At 37.5% G+C, this 20,622-nt stretch overlaps 1 protein-coding gene across 1 annotated transcript in view; it reads left to right on the top strand.

Moving 5' to 3' along the window:
- The window catches only part of Wbp2 (WW domain binding protein 2), a 69,943-nt gene extending 50,365 nt beyond the window's left edge, over positions 1 to 19,578 (top strand). Inside the window, exons 5-7 of the mRNA XM_067146483.2 lie at positions 2,534 to 2,653; positions 2,738 to 2,823; positions 17,896 to 19,578. Of these exons, the coding sequence (XP_067002584.1) occupies positions 2,534 to 2,653; positions 2,738 to 2,823; positions 17,896 to 17,943 (254 nt within the window). The 3' untranslated portion in view covers positions 17,944 to 19,578. The remainder of the gene's footprint in view (positions 1 to 2,533; positions 2,654 to 2,737; positions 2,824 to 17,895) is intronic.
- The last annotated feature ends 1,044 nt before the right edge of the window (positions 19,579 to 20,622 follow it).

Below are 20,622 nucleotides of genomic sequence, written 5' to 3'. Positions count from 1 at the left end.
ATGGCTTCTGTTTTAGTTCTTGCTCAGATCGGTTTCTGTGGAACTTCAGAACTTACGAACATATTCTTATTCAATTTAGCTTGCAGTCCACTGATTTGTATGACAGGTGATTAAAAACTCTATGAAATGGCATTTCATCTTCTGCAACTGCAAACATTTGTCATCTGGAAAATATTTGTGAGTGACAAGTAACATTTGAACCTGATATTGAGCAGGTTCTTATCTTTTTTTTTTTTTTTTTTCCAAGCCTCCAACTCTTTTATATCAGACATCAACATAACTATCGCCCAGCCAGGCTGGATGGCTCAGATGGTTGAGGCACTGGCCTTCTAACTCCAACTTGGCAGGTTCAATCCTGGCTGAGTCTGGTAATATTTTAAGATGCTCAAATACATCAACCTTGTGTCTGTACATTTACTGGCACACAAAAACTCCTGTGAGACTAAATTCAAACACCTCAGAGTCTCCGAAAACCATGAAAGGTAGTTAGTGAGGCGTAAAAACATAACTATCACACGCTGCACAATTTTGCTTCATTTTCACTGCATCCAGAAGCAAAGCAAGGATACTTGTGTTAATTTATCCAAAAATTGAGTCTCTTTAGATTCACTCCTTTCTGGTTGGAAAGATGACATAAGAGGGTATGATAAAATTAGTACATACTCGCAGTACAATTTATGGCAACAACCCAATAACCAAAGAGGATAGCTGCAAAGCACATGGAAACTGAAACACTTCTGGTTTTTCTAAACATAAAGGTGGAAATACACAAGATTCCTTGGAACGATACTAGCAAGTTGATTGGTTGCTTGATGCCTGTACTTAGTTTGATCTATCAAATGTTGGTATTATTTATTTCCACCCGTGGCAGTAGCGCCCTTGTCACATGGAGTTGGTGTATGACACAATAACATGTTTTTGGCCTTAAACCTAAATACACAATCTTGTAAATTAAAAATGCCAATCGGACATAACCAATGTAAATGAAAAGGAGGAAAAAGCAAAAGATTGATAATGCTACATCTAGCCAAATACAGTAGTGACAATACGAGAGATATCGAGGGACAGCGATTATAGAGTTCTGTCTAGTGGAGTGACCTGAGTTACCGATTCCGTCATAAAAGCATGTGTATTTGTTTGTGATGTTTTTGGCGCTTCTCATGCATTTGTATTAAGTTGACATAAGTAAATAGTAGCGTGTCTCATTCCTATATATCTCCTGTGAATATGAGTGGAAGGATAGGTGCTGCGTTTGGCTGCAATAACTATGAAGTGCAGAAGGATTCAGTCTTTCTTCCTTTTCCCTCGTGACAAGAAAATGTAAGTAAATACTGTGTTTGCATATATATTCTTCCAGTTACAAAGATATTTTTATATAAAGCCTACTTCCTAAACTTCTGACCTGTGCGACCCATATTTTGACTGGCTTAAAATATAAGCTTATTGTATTAGTGCAGCAGTTAAACTTAGGTACCAATGTGGTGTTGTAGGTGTGATCTGTGGATTTTGATTTAATTCAGGTAAATGCATATGTGTGTGGCTGGTTGTGTTCCAAGTTACCCCATTTGGAATGCCGTAATGTGTTGTCAAGCATTGAAGAAAATATGGGTGATTTAAGAAATGTGATGATGCAAATTTGCTTTACCCTAATATAATGGCAAGTATTGCTTTTTGCAGCTAAATTTATAGATTTTCATTCTGTTGGTAGGCTTCAAGTTAAAAGGAAAATTGTCCAGCTCTTAAATGTAAATTCGTTGAATCGTGTAAGGAATGTGCCAATATTTTTGACAAGTGTGGTAATGTGATGTACAATGCTTTTAAATGAGAAAGACTAATCTAGCCGTGAAAGTTCAGGCAGCTATGCTAAAGCTAAAAAAGTAATGCATAAATGAAAGATCAAGCCCTTTCACAGCAGTCCATTTCACATCTTGATTATATGTGTAATTTTAGTCCTTAAATAAGAACCTGGTAAATAATTCTTCATTCATGTATCCAAAATTGCTTTAGCAACTTTGAAGTTAATATTTTAGCAACACTTTCTTTCTAGACATAATTTATCCATTTTTGTATATACATTTCCATTGATGTTTGAATTTAGCGTGAATTTTCAGGTCACGCCATTAGGAGCACCACTTGCGAATTGTCTCCCATTTTAACAAGGCTAAATCCAGAAGTGTCGCGTATTGTCTACTGTATTTGATCTAGCCAACAGCATGTGGCTACCCGTCCAAGTGGTGACTGCCTAGTGTTGCATGTTTCAACATGGCTGCACAGTTGACCTTACGTTTTAGTACCGTGATGAAATAATTTTATTTTTTAAATATTTGCTGCTTGAATATAACAGATATTTTGTTCTTAGTTCTGTAAACCATTATATGTTCACCAGCATTTAGTCCTTCCATGCATATTCCTTCATACATGATATTCATTAGTTTCCTTTAAGATTGTACCTTTCCACTTTGTATTTCCCCTCTTTCAAGATCAGATATGCTGAACTTCTGATATTGTATGGAAATAATGTCTTTCTTTTCAGCCAATTCTGTTTTCATGACTGATATGCCTCCTCCATACCCTGGAATAAGCGGCTATAATGGCTATGCTACAGCTCCGCCTTCAGGTGCAATGGGCTTCACGCAGCCTCCGTCTGCTGCAGGTTGGTAATGAATTTTCTTGTGTACGTACTGGTTTGTCACTGGACGTGATTGTGGTTAGTAGCTAAGTCAATGTTGTGTTTCAGATGCCAAGGCTGCTGAGGCAGCACAAAGTGCTTACTATGACCCAAATCGGCCACAGTGTGCTTATGTGCCTCCACCAGCATATTATGTAAGTAATATCCCCGCTTTTTACTATACCTCGGTCTTTTGGATGGTGGAGAAATTGTTCTAGATCAATATATATTTATTTCAGCACTGAAGTAGGGCCATAAGCACATTGAATCGAATAGCTTAATGAAAACCTCTCCTAACGTTGAAACTCAAGCATTTCATATGCTGTGGAATATGTTCATTACTAGGAACACTTCATTATTGCCAGACTGGTTACTTCACTTTGCTTAGTATCAAGCTTTAGAGAAATTTCATTTAGTGTTTTCTGTTTCACCGGGCGAGTTGGCCGTGCGCGTAGAGGCGCGCGGCTGTGAGCTTGCATCCGGGAGATAGTAGGTTCGAATCCCACTATCGGCAGCCCTGAAAATGGTTTTCCGTGGTTTCCCATTTTCACACCAGGCAAATGCTGGGGCTGTACCTTAATTAAGGCCACGGCCGTTTCCTTCCAACTCCTAAGCCTTTCCTATCCCATCGTCGCCATAAGACCTATCTGTGTCGGTGCGACGTAAAGCCCCTAGCAAAAAAAAGTTTTCTGTTTCCAAATTTTTACTTGTTGCCACAATATTTTCAAAGCATCTGAGCAGTAGATCTGTGGGTATACAGTGGAACCTTGATTATCCGTTCCCTGAAACTACGTTTTCCTGGATTGTTTGTTCAGATTATGTGGTCCTGCGAGCATCCTAATTGACTTAAAAATCCTGCATTATCTGTTCCTCGAACCTATTTCCCGGTTGAACTGTCCAGAAATTCCAGGCCCATTAATGCTAAATTCTTGATAAAGCGTTTTTCAAGAAACTATATCTCACGAAAGTACAGCTGTGGACTATCTATAAATCTAGGCGTTAACGTCCAGTCATTCCGATAATTAGAGCAAGTACTGTATTGGAAAAGTGATTCGCAGTGAACTTGTATAAGGGACCATTTTAGTATCTCATTCGGGTAGTATTGTTTAGAGAATCCTTGGAAATCATAAAGCAGAGAGTGGCCACAACAATTAGGAGACAGAGCACATTTCGACAGCTCTAATTGATGACTGAACAAGTTTCGTTGAATGTTCGTGCTTGTAGAAAGTGTACATTATGTCCAGGATTAATGTGGGTTTTTTTTTTTTTCTCCGATTGTATCACCGAACAGATTTATGAAATTCCCTCAGGGCATTGTATAGTCGCTGGGCTTTCAAGCAGGAATCGAAACTGCTCCTTAACACAAATCTAGTATTTAATATTATCGTATACGATTATTATAGAGACCAGAACAGAGATTGCACCTTTCACACACAAAGGTTTGCCTATTACTGTTTTGGTCCTAACTTAAGGCAGAATTTTACATTTTTGTGTTACAATATCATAAAAACTGCAGCCATTTTATTTGTGCAGCATTGCATTTAAAAATTATCATTTCCCACTAATAGTGGCGTGTGCAGCGAGCGCAATTTCCAGCAGAGTTCAGGGTCACGAATAGCCATAATTTCTGAAGTTTTGATGATATTTTTTCTTTCCAATTTTGTGATTAGTGATGCTCAGAATTGCAGCATGTAGTGCGTGGCCTACTGTAGCACCGCATTGAATTGTGAATTTCTACCAGCTGCATTCTATGAACTGCGAGCTATTAATCATATCTTAGTGTGTCGTTTTTGACAATACCCATCAGCATATCTTAACAAGAAGCAGTAACATGATGCAACTATAGGACAATAAAAGCCCTATTTTAATTTCATTTTACGTGTTGTGCACATACTTCATCCTTTTACTTTTTAATATCATTTGTGTTTGTGAATTTGTCATAAGACATATTTGTACAATTTTTTATTATGGCTGATGGCCAGCCAAGGCTGACACTAGTTCAAAGTTTAAAATATGTAATGTAAATATTGCATAATATGGTACTGAAAAGTTGGGCCATTAAAACATAAGTTTAATTATTATTGTTCCATTCATTCACACAGATATTCAGTTTTCACGTGTTCTCCTTTTTTTTTTCCCATGCTCCTTCCAAAAACGGTAAATCAAGGTTCCACTCTACTCTCATCCCTCTAGTGTATCACAGTGCATTCTCAAGTTATGTTAGATATGTTATCTTAAACTTCCTTCTCATGTTTTCCCTAGCTCATTGAATTTGTGAATCTCATTGATCATCCCTGTTGGTTATTCTCATTTAGTCTATCTTAAAGGCTTTTTCCTATAATTAGTTGTACAAAAGAAACTTATATAATTCCATTAGGAGAGTTTTTAATTTCCTTCCATGGTACTACCTGTAGTAAGACAACTTTGATGTTTCTGTAAGATTTCTCAAAAATGAGGACCTCTTGTTTGAGATCTTTCTGAAATTCTTAACACTAGGTTCCATTTCCGAGAGTGCGTGTAGGGGGGGGGGGGGGTAATTTTTGGAGAAGAATCACTTTTTAGTACATCTTGTAACCGGTACTGGACGGTTACACAGATACACAGTTAAAATGGAGGAAAATCAAGTTAAGTGGTACCTTAAACCCTAGACATGGTGCATTAAATATCAAATGAACTGCGCCTAATACAACACAATTATCTGGTTGGACAACTTGACAACTATAAACAAGGAACGGGAACTGGGAACCTACCGCAGGTCTTACGAAAGTGAAGGTTGCGGGTTTCGGGAAAAATCAATGGTGATGTCTCCTTTTCAAATATTATTTTCAAAAATGAAAATGTACAAGGTGAGTTCTGCACTAAATTCATCTATCCAACAATCGTCACATAATTTACGAAAACAAGATTAAATGTTGTTTGACAAGAGTGTTGCTGTTAAGCCAAGTAGTTAACATTTCTGCATAACCTAAGTTCTACGAAACAATACAGAAGGTAGCTAGGCACGCCAAATACAATTACAAATAGAATGAAAGGAAAACACGTTTTCTAAAACGTCTGAGAAACATAATTGAGTGGCGAGTCTGAATGGGGTTAGGGCAAACTCCTATATGAAAGTGCAAGCGAACATTAAAGGTGGGACTGAAATCAAGACTGCTTACCGCGAGGTGACCCATGCCGGGAGCAAGGCGCCGACAACGACAAAACCTCGGCCAGACGAGAGAACGAAAGACAGACCATGAAAAGCTGCTTTGCTCCCGTTAAAAAGGGAAGTCTGGCCTTGGAGTGGCCAATCAGCGCACTGGAGTTTGCCTATCGCCACCCAGATTCACCAATAACAACTATTTATCCAGTCGCGATGTTAATACAATCTTCTCAAACTTATACAGACACAAATCGCAAACCTTCCATTTTCCAGAATATGTAAGGACATTATGAACGACAAAACATATCGGCTGCACATAACAAAGTTCAGTTCCATAGGCGCACAAATACAATTATGAAACAAGTCGGATGTAGGACCAGCCTGCCCCAAACGAGCAGACACACATCACTCAGAAGGTGATTCAAACATTTATTATACATGAATAAATGCTGCATATTTACACATGTACACCAAGATTAAGAGGCACACCAAAATCCATGTACTGCTGCTGGTTGCCATGTTCAGTGTGTGTCTGTATTTTTAAAAAAACGCAGCAGCACATTGCGAACTGTTACAAAATGAAATGCGGCAAGAGAGTACCGGCACAAAAGCCGCAACATACTCCCCCCCCCCCCTTTGAGGGATCTCAACATTAAAAATCAAAGTCAAGTGTTTATGCTCATCACAGACAAATTAATAAAGAAAACTTTAGGTACAACACATACAAATATACAACTATACAACATCCTTGGGCAATGGACACAATTCACTATGGCACGGTGCAAAAGACCAGTTTTAGTCTTTACACTGACCACACGAGTAATATTGTCACAACCAGGATGGAGCTCCTGGATTATACCAGTCTTCCAAACCAGAGGAGGAAGGTTATCCTCCCTTAGAAGCACCAAGTCTCCCACAGTTGGACCACTTCCCTACGGAAGACCATTTACGTCTTTGTTGAAGTGATTGTATGTATTCCTTTGACCACCTCTGCCAAAAATCGTGATACATCTGTTGCACCAAATTCCATTTAGTTACAGGAGCGGGAGCTGTTGGGTATGTCGGGAGAGGGGATAGAGGTCATTGAACAGAGGTCTCAAGTTCAACACAGACTCAGTTTGATACAAAATAGTACTCAGCTCTTCAAAATTAAGAATGTATTTTCCTAGGGTCCGCTTTAAAAGTGATTTTGTGGACTTTATTCCAGCCTCCCAAAGCCCACCGAAATGAGGACTGGAGGGTGGAATAAACTTCCAATTCACATTCAGATTAGATGAATATTCTATTTCAGTAGAGCTATACTTAATAAATCTTAACTCATTGTTGGCTCCAACAAAATTTGTGCCATTATCACTCAAGATGAGATTTGGAAATCCTCTGCGCGCCGTGAATCTTCTAGATGCGGCGAGAAAGTCCTGAGTTGTTAGACTCTTCAGTTTCAAAATGTATTGCCTTGGTGACAAGACAAACAAAGAGAGCAATGTATGCTCTTACTCCTCGGGTTATCACCTTTTATGATGACTGGGCTACCATAATCAAGACCAACCTTAACAAAGGGTAACGATGGTTCAACTCTATACGAGGGTAACTGACCCATTATGTGAATGGTGAGTGGAGGTTTGCTCTTGAGGCACTTGTAATATGAATAGATCACACCACGAACAACTGTCTTCCCGCGTGGAATCCAAAATCTGTTACGCAAGGAGAACAATACAGCCTGAGGGCCAGAATGCAATAGCATCTCATGTTCATGTTTGACAATCGATTTAATAACAGTGTTTCACAGGAAAAATGTTTTTCATTGTATTCCAACTGAGAATTTGAGTCGACCACCGACTCAACAACCCGTAATCATAGAGGAATGGATTCAAAGTTTTCAATGAGCTCGAAGAGGCAACTACATTATTAGACCTCAAGTCATGAAGTTCCTTTCCATACTCACTAGCTTGCATCAGATTTTCATTTCTCTAATCCTCAATTCTTCAGGGGTGAGTGGACCAATGATACGAGCATCTTTCGTGGAGCAAACATTGGTAATAAATCTCAGAACATAGCTATAAACTCGCTTAAGTTTGTAAAAGGACGAAAACTTCTCTAAGTCAGGTGGGTGCACATTAACTAGCAGGACTCTCAAGGAGGGTTTCGATTCTGCATTTGCAGCAGGTGGTGTATTACTGGCAAAAAAATCAGGGTACACTGGGGACAATTCGTGTAACCAGGAAAGACCATGCCACCATACATCAAGAGAAAACATTTGTAAGGCTAGAACACCTTGAGAGAAGTGAGCTGGATTGCTGTGGGTAGGTACGTGTCTCCAATCTGAGACTGAAGTGAGGGATTGAATTTCAGCAACTCTATTAGCGACAAAGGTTGGCCAACAATTGGCAGGTTTCTGTAACCAACACAGAACTATCGTGATGTCAGTCTAGCAGTATGTGGAGAAAGGAATGTGCAATTTCAGGGATTCAGTGACCTTGCTCATAAGGCGAGAAAGCAACAGAGCAGCACAAAGCTCTAAACGGGCAATAGATTGCTGTTTTAATGGAGCAACTCTCGATTTAGAAGTCGACAGGATCACTGATACCTCATTATCAGATACTGTCCTAATATACACACAAGCACCATAGGCAGCTTCTGAAGCATCAGAAAAGCCATGGATTTCAATAACCTTATTCTTTGCAAAGGGCATTACATTTCTTTGCACTCAGTTCATTAAGCAAGGGGAGCTCACTGTAGATAGCATTCCAGATTTCAATAATTTCAGGTGAAGGTTCTAACACCACATCCTAACAATCCAAGGGGATCAAATATGGAAGCAATGATAGTGAGAATACTCCTTAGTGCATTCCTTAGGTGCTTTCTTCAAATTTATTTGAAACTGAAACTCATTACATTTAGGATGCCACACGATACCTGATGTTTTAATGGCTTCAAGGTGACATTTCTCTAACCTCTACAGGGACATTTCTCTAACCTCTACAGGGACATTGGCAAGAGCTTCTGGACAATTTGACGTCCAGTTTCTAAGATAAAAAGATGCACTATCAAGCACAGAAGAGATTTCTGATTGAAGCTCCTTAGCTTCTTCAACTGATTTAGTACCTGTCAACAGGTCGTCAACATAAAAACAACAGCGAATGATATCTGATGCAGTGGGGTGCGATTCCTTGTGTTCATCAGCAAGTTGAACTAGACATCTCGTAGCAAGAAAAGGGGCGGAACTTGTACCTCTGCGACAGTAGTAAGATGGTAGTTCTTGATTTCTTCATCAGTAGATTCACGCCAAACAATTTTCTGAAGATTTCTGTGGTCAGGATGAATTAGCACACATCTGTACATCTTAGCAATGTCAGCTGTAAGAGCAACAAAATAGGTTCTGAATCTTAAAACAATGGACAGCAAGTCAGGCTGAATAGTAGGACCAACCATTAACATTGAATTCAATGCTATTCCATTTGATTCACAACTTCCATCAAAAACAACTCTCAGCTTGGTTGTAGTGCTAGAATCCTTGAGCACACAATGATGGGGCATGTAAAATCTTAGTTAGAGGTCTCTGGAGGTGCAATTTCCATGTGACCCATTTCACTGTATTCATGCATGAAATCTACATACTTCCTTTTCAAGTCTGGAAGCTTAGCAAATTTATTTTCCATCTGTTTGAGCCTTCTAACAGCATTATGCTTAGATTCAGCTACAGGTGGCACTTCAGCGCAAATAGGAAGTTTGATAACAAACCTACCAGAATCCTCTTTGAATACTATTCACAAAGTGTTCTTCACAAGCCCTTTCTTCAGGAGTAAGAACTGGTTGAAGTTCAAGCTCTCAAAACCTTTGGAGTTTAGTGTCAATAGAATCAAGTTTTACATGATTGGCACAACGAGCCTTGGTATTATTTTTAATGCACGACTCGGGGAAAGTGCCTGATAGCACCCAACCAAATTCGGTATCTAATAAGGCGGGATAACCCTTCTTATGCAAAATATTAGAAGACACAATTTCTTAGTAGACATCAGCACCTAGCAAAATATCAGTAGTAGAGGACTGATTAAATGTCTATCACTCAAAATATCATCATGAGGAATAACCCAATTGGAACAATAACCTGCGCAGGAAATGTACTTGTGATTGTGCTCGTGACTGCACAGTTAAACTTCAATGTATAATCAGATACATTGGGGAATAAAACAAGGTTACATGTGGAACTTTCGCATTGCCTATACCAACAATAGGTGGACGACAAGACCTTGTACGGATACCGAGCTTCTTGACAAGATCAGAAGTCACAAAGATAATTGACTTGCAGAGTCTAACAAAGCTTTAACTAGTATAATCTCTCCTGAGCTATCTTTTACTCCTACACACGCTGTGCTCAGCAAAACATTAGAACCTAGTCCTGAAACAACCTTCACAGCAGTGGGTGAAACAATTGCAGAACTTGAAACATTCATATTATTATTATTATTATTATTGGGACTTGTTTCTTCCTTGTGAACCAATAAGTTGTGGGGCCCATTACACTGGGGGCACTTGTTTCGCTTACACTGTTTAGAAACATGAGAAGCGGAAAAACAAAGATAACAAGGTTTTTATCCTTCACAAACTTGCGACGATGATCAATGTTTGCTTGTTTGAACTTTCTACAATCAGAAATGCTGTGATTATAAAGTTTGCAAAACCTACAATTCAAGAAAGTGTTATTGTTGGTAATGTGAAGGGGTTTTAGGTTGGATTTTGAGTCTTGTTTTTGCTCAATAACAGGTTTCTTGCATTCTGTTAGCTCTAATGTTTGACATTATCTTTCCAAGAAATCAATTAAATTATTTAGTGTGGGAATATCAGTGGAGGCGAATTTGTTTTCCCATTCACTTCTATGGTTGGACTTGTTCTTATTTAGGATCAATTCCTGTAGTAAAATTTCATGAAGTGGAACTTGACCCTCCAAATTGTCAATAGCACTAAGGTTAGATTTTACTTGGTTTATCAATTTGCGATATTCAACGGAAGATCCACTAGTACAATTATGGAGATTGAGCAAATGTTTTACGTGCTGTGAAACAATCAAGCGTTTATTATTGTACCTTTCATCAATTAAATTTCAAGCAACAGTGAAGTTCACCGCGCATATGGCTAGGTTATCCAACAAATCCCTAGGTTCGCCTTAGAGACAATAGGTAGCGTAGTCTTTGCACATTGTCAATGTGGGTATTGTTAATAACTAAGCTTTGAAAGGTATTCCTGAAACTCAAGTATTTTGTCAAATCTCCTTTAAAAACAGGCAATTCAATGGGAGGGAGCTTCAAGCTACAGTTGGACTGAGTAGTTATCAGAAATAATGGATGCATTGCTTGGACTTACGGGTCTCTCAAATGAGCAAAGCAATTCTTGAATCCTTGCATCTGTTGTTTTCAAATTAATGATGCTCTCCAAAATGAGTTTCTCTAGATTTTGAGTCTAATTCACATTCTAGATACTCCCTAACAATGCTGAATTCCTTTCAAATTTCTGGCAGCCTATTTTGCGTGGAAATCAGTTCGTGATGGTTGATGTTATCTTGCTTCAAGTAATTGAGGTGAGTTAGTGACCTTTTAAGTAGACCACGTTTTTGAACAGCCTTTGCTTCGGTTTCGAATACCATGATGAATAGTTTGGGTAATCAATTGACAAGATAATCATAGAAATCAATCTTACAACTATGGTGACTATACAAACAATAGGCTTTATAATCAGAGCACTGTTTTCATTTTACATTATCGGAATGAGTGACAGTTTTGGAATGGAACCAACAATGTAGGTAGATGCACAAAAGCATGAAATAACATATAATAAACAACGTACGTTCTAAAATATGCAAAGTACACAAAGCGCCCCTACAAATTATTAGCACGAAATCTTATAATGCCCTTGAGAAGTCAAGACAAATCTGTTAATTCTATACACGGAAAGTGCTAGCAGTAGGGTTAGGATATTAGTCAGGATGTCCACCCTTGTCAAGATAGAACATTAAAGACAAATGGAACAGACTTATGGTACATAGTGGTGCTGTATCATTAATCACTACCACTGGAACCACTCCTTGACTGGAACGACATGCCCAAAGTGACTGGAAAGTCCAAAGTATGACTTCTGCAATGTAATGTTCACTGGAGTCCAAATTCCAAGCAGCATTTAACATCTCGAACATCAGGGTATGAGATACAAGCTGGCGTAAACAGCTCATAAGAACAAATGCGTTAGCACATGGTAACATTCCACAGATTGCTAACGTGTGACATCAAAACAGTTCCAAAACAATGTAGACTTCGTTGAAATCTCAATATGATGAATTCAAACATTCGTAGTAATTAGTCTTAAGCACGACATCCTGGTGCTTTTATACAATAACTGTTCACAATGCTTTTCACGCTGAGCTCGTTGCTATGTTCAAATGGCTGTTGCAGGCAGCAATTCGTGACGATAACAATTTTATGGTGACTAGCATTATTAGCACAATGTTCAAAGTTAACAATGATTCTCATCATGGCCCGGAAGGACCAAAATTTTATGTTGCGAACGACGAAACAACATATTGGCCGCACATAACATAGTTCCACAGGCGCACAAATACAATTTTGAAACAAGTCAGATGGAGGACCAGACTGCCCCAAACGAGCATATACAAACACATCACTCAGGTGATTCAAACATTTATTACACATGAATAAACACTGCATATTTATACATTATGTACACCAAGATTAGAGGCACACCAAAATCCATGTACTGCTGCTGGTCGCCATGTTCAGTGTGTATTTGTATTTAATAAAACTCAGCAGCACATTGCCAACTGTAACAAAATGAAATGCGGCAAGCAAGTACCAACACAAAAGCCGCAACACACATTTCCAGAATCCACAACTGACAAAGGCCAACACACCCTGTTCTACAAGTTTGCATCACAACCTTTCTGGACTGTTCCAGCTATTACAGAAAAATCATTTACAAAGCTAGTAGTTAAAAGGTGGATAAAGTGAATAAAAAAAATAACATACTACAAAAATATTTTACATCATACAGGTTAGGTAGCTAAATGGAATATGAATAAAATATTTTACCTCAACACTCCACATCATACAGTGAGTATTACTTTAAAAAAGATTTACAAATAACATTCCACAACAACCTTCCAAATCATAGAAATTCTACACAGGTCTCACATCTGGACAATCTGTGTTGTCCATTTTTAGCAATACCTTCCTGCAGAGTGAAAGAAAATTTGTTCTGGTGTTTGTATTTGCAGAATGTTACTGTGACAGAGTTTCAACTCTGTATCTGAGGAACATTTTTCGTTTCATGTAAACTTCTCTAAAGTTTTCAAAATTTTAAGTCTATTTTGATTTGCTTGTAAATTTTATTCAAGCTCCTTTGTACCTTTCTTCATTGAAAAAGAAATGGTATTTTCCTCTGACAGGTTATCCTTTTATGGTATTCTACCCAAACTTCCCATGCTAAGCCTTAATTCTTCAGTCATCCCAAATATTCTTAGTGTCTTTGAACAGTCAGCCCAAGAAACAGGATTTTTTTCAGTGGCATTTACATTGTTACATCTCTCCCTTGAGCTGGTGCCATTTCATCCCGGTGAGCTAACTGGGCATCGGTAATGGTATTTTTGTTGGAGGTGGTGCATATTTGGTAATTTAGTGGTGTTACACCTCGGCCAATCTTTCTGTTCATCAGAATATGAAAGACTTTGTTTTGTCTTTGTGGGAGAGAGATAGAGAGAGAACAGATTTTATTTTTTGGTTCTGATCTCTTGTGTTCAATGTTTGAGTATAGTTTTTCCAACTTGACAACATCTGAGTTGTCTTTGTGGAAGTAGCTCAGAGTAGAGAATCTAAAATCTCATCACCATTGCATCAGTATGCTAAAATCATCCCTATAGCACTTTCTCATAGAACACATAAATGATTAATATGTATCTGAGCAGCTTTTTCTCCCTTTCTTACAGAACATCACATCCAGGAAGTGCAACTTTGGCTAATTCTTAGTAAAAACTGCACGTTTTCAATGCGTTTTGAATGCTCTTGACAAACTCTTAAGAAATTCAGTCAAATGTTGCACTGTATGTTTTCAGACAAAAAATACATACAAGGCCTTTTCAAAGAATAACCAAACTTGAAAGTGGCCTTGAATGCAGTCTAGTTAGCTTTGTCTCCTTTGAACCATTTCCTTTTTCTATTGATGCAATGCCCCCAATGGTGTTTCCACTTGTAGAAATGCTTCTGAAAACCATCAATATAGAATGATTCTAATATCTTGTAATAGAAATGCCATCCTGGCAGGCAAGTAAGCCAACCTTTATTGCAATCTCAAAATAAAGGTTGCCAAATTAGGGCAAGAATAATTTTTTGAGAAAATGCTTGATCACTAATTTAATCCCCAATTTTTTGAAATTCACCAAGAAAACTCATAGGAACACAGCAAAATCTTGCACGACTCGGCTCAAAACCATTAACATTTGGATTAGACGAAGTCAAATTTCTCCATAAAAAGAAATCTCCTCTGAACCAGAAATTATATGAAACTCATTTAGGAGTTTCCACTCTTCTTTGCTCCCTTAAATGGACATCCTTTCAATTACATGTTGGCCGGAAAGCTCTTTCAAAACACACAGCAAACAAAATACCCTAAACAGCATAAAACCAAATGATTTTCACCAAGCTGTAGTGAACACAAGTAAAATCAATCTCAATGCCGATGATCTCGGAAGTGCTGCGCAAGGCACCTAAACATAATTGGAGAAACATTTTTACAGAAAACAACTTCATAAACTCTAAAAAAAAGATCCAACTAATAAAATACAGAGAAACCTAAAGACCATTCTTCTTCTTCTTCTTCTTCTTCTTCTTTTATGACCACATAGGATCACTTTAGTCAGTCCGTCGTTCACATTATTAAGAACATTTCATTTTTGTTTAATGACATTGAAAAATCCAAAATGATTATGAATCTGAAGCTTCCCACAGCAAAAGCGCTACCCAAGATCCATTAAGTCGACATCCCCATAAGACTCATGATCAATTTCAGAAATAGACTTATGAAGTATGTTATTTCATTCACAAATTCCTTCAATCACACCATCGTTTTCAAGCCAGTACATCAGTCAAAAATTCCAAAGAATTTTGCAATAAAATTACACACTTTAATTTATCCAAACACCACACTCTTCATTCGATATTACTAACATATATGCTAATGTGCCTGTTAACAACACCGTTCAATTGATTAAGAACAATCTTTCCAAATTCAACAATTTAAGTATAGGCGAAATAGATTAATTTATTCGTATTCTGACATTAACATTGAATAACAATTTCTTCACTTTCAGTAATGTCATTTACCAACAGATAGGTCTTTGCATGGAATCACCAGTTTCAGGGATCCTTGCGGACATTCACATCCATCATTTAGAACATTCTCGCATCATTGGCGAGATTAATGGCATTCAACACAGGACACTCTATGTAGATGACATTTTTGTTATTTTAGACTCCCATGTTACTAACAGCAATACAGTACTTGAATTTCTCAACTCCAGTGATTCACATATAAAATTCACCAGAGTCAGAAAACAATAATGGCCTTAATGTCCTGGACTGAACCATTATGTGAAAGTGCAACAACACTTTATCCTGTAATATACAGGAAATCCACCCACACCGTCAGTACCATCCAGCAAACTTCCATGCACCCAGACATACACAAAAGAACAGCTTACAATAGCATGGTACTCAGAGCATTAACTGTTCCTTTATCTTGTTAGGATTATAAAAAAAAAGAAATTAATACTATTTACAATATTGCAGAACACAACGCTTTCAATAGACCCTTCAGCAGAATAAATAGATAGAAGAGCAGATCCAAGACTACCCTAGAAAAAGATTCTGCTCCTAAAGAGAAGTTTTTCGCTTTCAATAATAGTAGCATTTAACAAATTTCTAATCTTTAGAAAACACATTAAAATAGTGTTTAGAACCTCCCACACCAACTACAATCAATCCACACACTGTCAACAACAATAATAATAATAATAATAATAACTTTAATAATATATATTTGAACTCCAGAGTTTGCGAATTAGAATGCCAATCCTGTAATTCCAGCTATGTTGGTCAAACCGGCCACAATTTTGTCATAAGATTCACCAAACATCGCAATGTTTTAAAATATAATCTTTTTTCAGCTACGAGTGAACATCATAAAGAATCCTGTCGCGAATACACATCAATAAAGATTTAAGATCTTGCATGATGAGCAAAAAGGCACCGTGCTCAACGTTCTTGAGAGCATCCACATCTATTTAGATCAGTTTACAAACTCCTCTCATAATATAAATGAAATCAATGAAAAAAAAAGAGAACATTCTACTGTAAACATTTATTCCATATATTTGTCAGAACTTCTACAATAGAAACAAACTCCGCCTCCATCTCTCGTACTTGCCCCCACTCTCCCCACCAGCATTGCACTCCCTCCCCTTCGCCATTATATTACACTGCAAAATTTTTGGACTAAGAGGTCCACAACCTCACTATAAACACTAGTTTGTTTTCTCATTTGTTTTCATTCTTTTCTTCATAGGTTATACACCCTTTTTAGCTTCAATTATTGTAAAAATGTTTTTTCACTGAAGATGTCTCAAATGAGTTGATTACTCCATCTAATTATGGAAATGTGTATATATTTGAATTTTTATTTCTGTCATGTCTCTTCTGTTTTTCATTTGTTCCTTCATTATATTTTTAACACATTTTTAGCTTCTATTATGTAAATAACTTTAACCCCATTTTTTCACTGAAGATGGCTCAAATAAGTCGAAACCTGTTTGACTTCATCTAAGGATGGATTTATGTTATGTATTGAATAGGACACATTAAATTTTTAGTTGTAAAGTGAAAACCGTCAATACGTTGATATCTTGCAATAATAGGTTATTGCACAACATTAAGTCGCCCAAGTATGACTTGCCTTGAATAAGTTTCCCAGAATATAGTGCGAACTTGCAATTTCCTGTGGTTTTAGTTCTAGAAAAACCAACCCCGTTGCGCAAAAGCCTCGAAGGGCCACTGTCTACCAAGCGACCGCTGCTCAGCCCAAAGGCCTGCAGATTACGAGATGTCGTGTGGTTGGCATGACAAATCTCCTCAGCCGTTAATCTTGGCTTTCTTGACCAGGACCGCTCTCTCACAGTCAGATAGCTCCTCAATTATCATGTAGGCTGAGTGGACATTGAACCAGTCCTCAGATCCAGGTAAAAATCCCTGACCTGGCCAGGAATTGAACCCAGGCCGTCAGAGTATGACGCAGGATATTACTCCTACAGCACAGGCTGGCACTTTAGTTCTAACATTTTGAGAAAAACACTGCAACCATTGGTCCGCACCTGTCTCGCTTAGTCTAATAATGCCTCAACACATGGGAACTTGCTCTGTTTTGGGCCACGAAAAGTATGCCAAGATGAACTAGTTTCTACTAATTCTATTTGCTGCTTTCTCAAATTCCTCACTTGTTTTTTGTGGATGGAAAACTCGCAGCCCACTGTTCTGTTACTATTTTCTTCTGCAAATTTCACCCCTTTCGGCTTGACTGAAACTAGCTTTTAACTTTTCCCATCTACTAACAAGCTCGACAGTAGTGCAAGGCAGGTGCATGGCAGTGGCCCTTTGCTTTTATTACTGCAGAGTCTCATTCTTGCAGTAAGCCCACAAATTTGACATACAGCTCTTAATTGGGGCAAAATTTTTATGCTATTTTGATCAAATATTAGGGATGTGCCTTATGAGAGTAAATATGGTAATTCAGTTTTTTGGGGCAGTCACACAGACCCCTCTTTGATGGTTGATGGTTAAGTGTTAAAATACTTTTATATCATTGTGAATTTTTATATCTGTCTCTGGTTGCCTTAAATTGACAAAATACAAATCAGGTGTATACATTTATGAACCTTTTTACTGCTTGCATATTTACACTTCCCAGTTCTCGGTTACTTTCTGTATGTGATATTTTTGTTGAGATTAATACATTACATTATTTTATGTCTGTGTAGGAGGCACCTCCAACATACCAATCAGCGACAGCCAAGAAAGACCAGTAGGCACTGCAGACAGCCCAGCTACAACTTCTGCACCTTCTAAGCTGCCTCACACTGAAGGATCTTAAATGCTGATATCACAACAATAACCTCTTGTGCTTGAAGGATTTCTATAGTATATTGTATATAATCTTATTTTATTAATGTAATTATGTTTATATTATAGTTTATGGAGAAATATATATATATATATAGGGATATAGGATGTGCAAAAATTGTGTATGGAGTTTTTATTTGTGATATTCTTCTGTTTGGAGTCTGGGACCATGTGATATGTTGAATCTGTGGTTTTCTGTTCATGTACTCTGAGTGTTAAAGAATAACTGAAGTATTAATATCCTTAAATTACACATTATTAGATATCTAGATCCCTGTGAGTTTGTTTATAAACATGATTACTGAGTGAAGAGAGATGGTAAAATAATGGAACTACATTAGTTTTATTAAATTTTACTGAAAGTTAATTTTATAGTGTATGCCATGCTGCATTCAGCATTGCTATTAACTTTGCAACTGTGATTGTTTCTTTTAATGTTGTTTGTTCGTGACATGTTTAAAGAAGAATACTTCTGTAAAATTGTAAAAAATTAAATGATATGGATTTACTATGCCTGTCCTGTATTTAAGTAAAGAATGTTTCAAATATGTACATGTTTTCTTTAATTTTAGAATTTGAAGGAAGCATAAAGTTGGTATGTAACGTGCATGCATTTGACTGCATTCTGTGCACTAAAATTAGTCGTTCATAAATTTGGTCCTGTACCTTCAGTTAGACAGTGAAACTAATGTTGCTGTAAATGTGTCAACAGGTGACTATTCCTCCAGCAGTTCGTCTGTTGAGCTATGAATTAAATGTTCCTCATGCCTTTGTGCATTCTATGTTAGCCTTCAGGGAGAACATATTGCAGCTACTGAAAGTTTGCTAATGTAATGAAAGCTCAAGTGATCCACAAATGTGTGCAAATGTCATTGTGCTTGTATACACAATTCTGTTAATGAGAGAATGTTGTTAGGTTTGTAAAATAGGATTGCATGAAGTGCTGTTTTGTGGATGATGAAATCTAAAATGTAATTTTGTTCAAGGCATGAGATGGATTGTCGGGTGTATTCTGAAATAAGTATAAATTACTTCATTTCTGAACTTCAAGAAATACATTTGTGAAATAAAAGGCTTAATGTTTATGTGAATTTAATTTGTTTGTTGAATTGGCCACTTAAGGAAATTCTCAGTTATGATCTGCTTAGTGAAGTCCTATGGATATTCACACATAGTTCAGTGTTCACAACTTAAGTTAAAGGAGAAAAAATATTGTAATATTATATTCATTTTCATTTATGAAATCTTAAGTATTATTTCAAGCAAAAACAAATATTGTCATCGTTCCTTTTGTTCCTATGCACATTTGTATCATATCATTTATGATAATGTGACTTGAGAAATAGAATAATTTGCATGTTTTCTGAATAGCCTAGATTCTCTGTACATATTGTTTCAAGCTTTCCTGCAACAGGCTATAACATAGATCATTTTATTTATTATGTCACCTTATTATACCTGAATGATAGTGATTACATTTTAAAATTCAAGAAATTGGCATTGTAAATTTTATCTAATAAAGACCTTGATTTAATCTTTTATTGTAGTGTCAACTGATTCTGTACTCTCCCTTTATTTTTGTGCGACTGAGTTTTTCACTAATTCTTAGAAATTTTAAGTGCAATATTTTTTAATGTCGACTAGGGGAAACCCGTCAAGCCACGGTTAATGGGGTTAATATTTATTGAAGGATTTCCTTGTAAATGACATTCCTTGCACTTTTTTAACAATTTTCCTTACATTGCACCGACACAGGTCTTACGACAACGATGCGATGGGAAATGTCTAGAAGTGGGAAGGAAGCGGCCATGGCCTTAAGATACAGCCCCAGCATTTGCGTGGTGTGAAAATGGGAAAACGTGGAACAAAATCTTCAGAGCTGAAGACTAGTGATGGGCAATGCTCTCGCGAGAATCTAGAGACCAATTCTCCTGTGCAGCGATCTGTGCAACTTCCCAGTAACTAGGATTGTAAACTTGATAGTATACAATTAGCAGTTATTGTGTGAAATAACTTTCTCATTTGGAAACGTGAGAGCCAATAAATTTTGTCCAAAGCCTGGAAATATACTGCAGGTTGAACTATGAACCCCTGAATAACCCTGTATAATATGTGAATAACTGTAGATACAATGTACACCTACCTGGATACTAGAGGCATGTGGCGTCAATACGTGTCAAAAAGCGACTAGGGCATTCATTTGTTTCGTTTCTACCAAGGTCTATGTATTTTGACGCAGTATAACATAGAGATAAGCATTCTGGCATTGTATACAGCAGTGAGTACACAAATGAGCAGGCTAAGAACAAACTGACAGCTACTGTAAATACCCCTACCTGGATACTAAAGATGTGCATTATTCGAACTTGAAGCGGGACAAGATTCGCCTTGCTGCATATGCACCCACTGGTATGCATGAGTGGAACAAATGCCAGAGTTTCCTCCAGTTCTTTTTACAGGTAGGTGTACATTAGTGATGGGCATTCTGAGACTAGGTCTCGGGACTTCTCGAGACTAACGCAAGCACTATTTCTCTCGAGAGCGTTGACCCCGCGGCGAGGAGCGTGTTGTAGGCCTACATGTAG

Source organism: Anabrus simplex, chromosome 4, assembly GCF_040414725.1.
Source record: "Anabrus simplex isolate iqAnaSimp1 chromosome 4, ASM4041472v1, whole genome shotgun sequence".
Lineage (NCBI taxonomy): Eukaryota > Metazoa > Arthropoda > Insecta > Orthoptera > Tettigoniidae > Anabrus > Anabrus simplex.
The sequence above is the reverse complement of the archived record's forward strand: the minus strand, read 5'-3'. Positions and strand labels throughout refer to the sequence as shown.